The 5,152-nt window shown below is 47.8% G+C and overlaps 1 protein-coding gene across 1 annotated transcript; it reads left to right on the plus strand.

Annotated features, from left to right (window-relative positions):
• Positions 1-287: 287 nt before the first annotated feature.
• LOC147965718 (uncharacterized) lies at positions 288-4,620 on the plus strand. The gene is made up of 3 exons (XM_087530572.1): positions 288-893; positions 1,173-1,304; positions 2,038-4,620. The coding sequence occupies exons 1-3, from the start codon at positions 288-290 to the stop codon at positions 4,618-4,620; spliced, it is 3,321 nt and encodes a 1,106-aa protein (XP_087386698.1).
• Positions 4,621-5,152: the final 532 nt, after the last annotated feature.

The raw sequence follows: 5,152 nt of genomic DNA on the forward strand, positions 1-5,152 counted from the left end.
AATTTACCATTGTATTGGGTGTGTTGGGGCACAAGAGACTCTTTGCTATTTGGTTGAAGGGTTGTTTGAGAGAGACCATCTTCATCCTACACCTCCCACGGATTGATGACATGGCCTTGATATTTTTTCCCCTAGCGCAAGGCTAGGGTTTCTCCGTCTTCCAGCATCTTGGTCGCCGGAATCTATCCTCTGATCGGTGCTGTCGCTACGCCGGGTTCCTCGGATCGGGGCAATCGAGGCCACCGCTATCTCTGTCTCTCTCTCACGAGGGGAGATTGGATCTGGGGATGGCAAGTTCCAGCTTGCAAGGACGGCGAGGAAAGGAAACCGCGGATGAGTTGTTGGCTCGACTTAACTTACAGGAGGAGGAGGATGATGACTTCGTTTGGGAAGAAGAGCTGCCGGACTTGGGAGAGCCGGCGAAGTGGCTAGCTATAGCCCGGGTGCATACACCGAAATCTTTTAGCCCTAATGCTCTGTACGGGGACATGCGTGCGGCGTGGAATCCCGCGAGGACTGTGGTTTGGAGGAAGATCAAAGATAATTTGTTCACAGTCCAATTTGGTTGTCTTGGTGATTGGAACAAAGCAATGTTGGAGGGACCCTGGTTGTTCAGAGACCACGATGTAATCTTAAAGGAGTATGATGGTTTTAAGAAGCCTGAGAGTGTCGTCCTAGACAAGCTGTCGGTCTGGGCTCAGATACATCTGCTTCCGGATAACTTTCTGATAGAACGGGCAGTCAGGGGATTGGCTTCTCGCATCGGGGAAGTGGAGGAGGTCCAGTTGAAACTCCCGGCGGGCTTCTTTGGGGAGTTCGTCCGGGTCAGAGTGAAAATTGACATCAATGCCAAGATTAAACGTTTTGTTACAGGAATGAAAGGAGAAGAAAGGGTAAGGTACCAAGTGAAGTATGAGAAACTCCCAGTCTTCTGTTATAATTGTGGTGAATTTGGCCACTGGCACGAGGAGTGTGGAGATGGAGTTCATGATGAATCCACCTTTGAATGGGGGGAGTTTGTTTTGGCTGGCAACGTGAATTTTAGGCCGGCTGGCCGGGGGAATTTTGGCACCCAGCGAGGCAGGGGAGGCCCTGGAAGGACGGGGGGCCGAGGCAGAGGGAGGGAACCCTATAATCCCAATCAGAGCTGGCGCTTCAATGTGCAACAACAGAACCAGAATTTTGCCAGGGCACCAACGGAGGAAGGGACAGAGCCGGGAGTTCAGGTTGTGACAGCAGAAAAGTCCAGAGATGATCTAGAAGTGGCAGATGGAACAGGGAATGCCCGGGACAAGTCAAAGGAGGTGTGCTTGCTTCATACAAGCGCCCGTCAGTGGAGAACAGCTCGCCTAGCTCGTCCTCGTTGACGGCAAGCAAACAAGGTGGTCCAGTGGACAGCTCCCTGGCGATGGTGGTCACCTCGTCGGCGGTGCCCCCATTACCACCAGTGTATGTATCACCCCGGAAACAGAATAAGAGGCACAAATAGATGCAGGACACGGGAGATGAAGATGAGCATGGTAGATCTGAAAGCCTTGTTAATCAACCACATACAGCATTATCGGCGGGCTCCTTCGAGGAGCGCCGCCGGGCACAATGAGTCTCCTAGTATGGAACTGTCGCGGGGCTAGCAAACCCACGACAGTTCGTGAGCTTCGTGAATTGACGAAGCAATTTGCCCCCTCTGTATTATGCATTGTTGAGACTCAGTTAGAGGGAACGAGAGTTGAGAACCTAGCAAACACAATAGGTTTCGATTGTAGTTTTGCTGTAAGCAGTGATGGTAGAAGTGGTGGCATTGGGGTTTACTGGAATAAGTCAATAAAGTTTGAGATCATTGGTTACTCGAGGAACCATATTGATGCTTTGATAGATGATATGGTGGAGTGCAGAACGCGTGTCATGTTTGTGTATGGTGAGGCACAAGTCCAGAATAGATACAAGACTTGGGATATGATGAGAGGGATTGCAGGCAATAGCAATCTCCCATGGGCGGTCATTGGGGATTTTAATGAAGTCTTGCATGCTCATGAGCAGGATGGAGTGGGGCAACGCAGCCAAGCACAAATGGACGCCTTCTGCGATGCGATGGACACATGCGGCCTCATGGATATTGGTTACAAAGGAACCTGCTGGACGTTCGAGAAGAAGGTCGCAGGAGGAACATACATGAGAGTACGGCTAGACAGATGTTTGGCAAATCTGGCATGGTGTATGGCTTTTCCTACACCAGTTCTTGAACACAAAACTGCAGCGTCCTCTGACCGTGCCCCAATACTTCTAAGGTTCTCTGATAAGCAATCGTGCAAGAAACCTCCAAGAACTTTTAAGTACGAACTGATGTGGGAGCGTGACCCAGATCTTTTTGAATTTGTTGGAACGGGATGGAAAGAAAAAGAAGGTGGAACAGTAGCGGATGTACGGGACAAACTAAGCAAAATGTCAAGAAATCTGTCAGCGTGGGATCGCACGCATTTTGGGTTGGTGAGACTAGAAATTGCACACTTGAAATCAGAGCTGGACCGGCTGCGCTCCTCGCGTGCTGGACAAGGGCCCAATTTTGCTGAAATAAAAATCACCGATAGGCTTGTCGAGTTGTATCATAGGGAAGAAATCCTATTGAGGCAGCGAGATCAGTTGGAGTGGCTTCAACACGGTGATAAGAACACCTATTACTTTCATCTACGGGCTAGCCGTCGGAGAAGAAAGAACAGAATAAAGGCCCTTCGGTGCCAGGACGGGCAAATGACAGAAGAAGTAGAAGAGATGGAGGCGATGGCGACAACTTTCTATAAGGATTTATATACTTCCAATGGAGTGCATGAAATGCACCAGGTTCTTGATACTGTCCCATGCAAGGTAACAGAAGAAATGAATTTAAATTTGACTGCACCATACAGCCAAAAGGAAGTGAAGGAGGCCCTTTTTCAGATGTACCCAACAAAAGCACCTGGACTGGACGGCTTTTCGGCACACTTTTTTCAGCGGCACTGGGAGGTTTGCGGGGAGGAAGTGATGAGAGCAGTCATAAGAATTGTGGAGGGCACGGAATCAGCTGAGTGCATCAATGAGACTACGCTGGTGTTGATTCCTAAGGTAAAGAATCCAACCCTCCTAGCGCAATTCTGCCCGATAAGTTTGTTCAATGTGTTCTACAAGATAGAATCAAAAGTTATTTCGAACCGTCTGAAGCTTGTTTTGCCTGATATTATTTTGGAGGAACAATCGGCCTTTGTGCTAGGGAGACTAATTTCGGATAATATTATTACTGCTTATGAATGTCTCCACTTTATGAAAAGGAATAAGGCAAAGAAAAATCAACATTGTGCTCTAAAACTTGATATGGCGAAAGCATATGACAAAGTTGATTGGGAGTATCTGAAAGCTATAATGCTAAAGTTGGGTTTCAGGGAAAGATGGGTACAAATAGTTATGGGAATGGTAAGCTCGGTGAAATTTTCAGTTCTGTTTAATGGGAAGAAACTTGAGCAGTTCAAGCCATCTTGCGGTATTCGACACGGTGATCCAATTACACCATACCTGTTCTTGATTGCAGTAGAGGGCCTTTCGTGCCTGCTAAAATCTAAAAGTGAGTCATCAAACCTTCATGGATTGCAAGTGGGACCCTCGGCGCCACCGGTAAGCCACTTATTGTTTGCAGATGACAGCCTGTTGTTCTTCAAGGCTAATGGTATGGGTGCTAATGAGGTGAACCAAGTGTTGGATGCTTATTGTCAGAGTACTGGCCAGAGAATCAACTATGACAAATCATCAATTTTCTTCAGCAAGGGGGTCCCGGAAGCTGTCCGAGATGAGATTAAAGGGCTACTCAATGTGCCAAATGAGACTCTGAACAAAAAATATTTGGGAATGCCTTCAGACATTGGTGCTACAAAAAGTGGTGCCTTCAAATACCTAAAGGACCGGCTTTGGAGTAAAATTCAGGGTTGGATTGAGAGCACAATGTCCACGGCAGGAAAGGAGGTATTGGTTAAAGCAGTGGCTCAAGCAGTTCCTGTGTATTCTATGTCTTGTTTTAAACTCCCAAGAGGCCTATGTGAGCACCTTAACATGCTCATAAGGAAGTTCTGGTGGGGCAGCAAGGACGGGCACCACAAACCGCATTGGGTTTCGTGGAAGGAGATGAACCAACCGAAATCTATGGGGGGTTTGGGTTTTAAGGACTTCGAGCTTTTCAATATGTCAATGCTGGCGAAACAGGCCTGGCGTATCTTACAACAACCTGAATCTCTAAGTGCTCGGCTGCTTCGAAGCATTTACTATCCAAACACCACTATATTGGAGGCGACTATAGGTAACCATCGGAGTCAAATATGGCGGGCTATCCTGGAAGGAAGAGATATGATGAAGCAAGGCTTGATAAAGCGTATTGGCAATGGTCAAAGCACAAAGATTTGGGAGGACAATTGGTTGCCTAGGGACGAAATGCTTCGACCATATGGGTGTATATCAGCAAACCCTCCGGAACTGGTGTCTGAATTGATAGACATGACATCGGAAACATGGAATATAGAGCGTGTGAGGCAAGTGTTTATGCCAATGGATGCCGCGGTGATCTTGAACATTCCTATATGCACACAAAATGTGGAAGACTACTAGAGCTGGAACTTTGAACGCTCGGGCCTGCTCACCGTGAGATCGGCATACAACATGTTGGTCGCAACAAGAAGGAGAAGGGAGGCTTGGCTCGAGGGTACATCCGGGTCCTCAAGTTCAAACAGAGAAGATGGATCATGGAAAAGGCTATGGAATACTCAGGTACCAGGGAAAATCAAGATGTTTCTTTGGCGATTATCAAAACACTCTATTCCGACGGAGGATGTACGAGCTCACAGACATATGTCAAATACAAGCTCGTGCGCGCTGTGTGGAGGACCTGATTCGTGGAGGCACTCGCTCCTAGAATGCACGGTGGCAAGGTGTACCTGGGCACTTGCTGACGAAGAGGCCACGAACAGTCTAATAGCAGCCGCTGGACCTAATGCGAAGTGTTGGCTATTCTCGCTGATGGAATCGGTATCACATGCGGAGTTCATTAAGATATCAGTAACACTTTGGGCGATTTGGTCTTCGCGAAGGAAAGCAATTCATGAGGGCATATTTCAAAGCCCGCAAAGCACGCACTCTTCTA

The sequence above is a fragment of the Triticum urartu genome, chromosome 6A (assembly GCF_056163025.1).
Source record: "Triticum urartu cultivar PI428250 chromosome 6A, HENAU_Tu73, whole genome shotgun sequence".
Lineage (NCBI taxonomy): Eukaryota > Viridiplantae > Streptophyta > Magnoliopsida > Poales > Poaceae > Triticum > Triticum urartu.

What these genes read in the sequence shown, in the direction of transcription:
- LOC147965718 (XM_087530572.1), top strand. Translation starts at nt 288, where the DNA reads ATGGCAAGTTCCAGCTTGCAAGGACGGCGAGGAAAGGAAACCGCGGAT. An exon ending in GAATGAAAGGAGAAGAAAGG is followed by an intron (nt 894 to 1,172) that starts GTAAGGTACCAA and finishes GTGCAACAACAG; the next exon opens with AACCAGAATTTTGCCAGGGC. An exon ending in CCCGGGACAAGTCAAAGGAG is followed by an intron (nt 1,305 to 2,037) that starts GTGTGCTTGCTT and finishes GCTCATGAGCAG; the next exon opens with GATGGAGTGGGGCAACGCAG.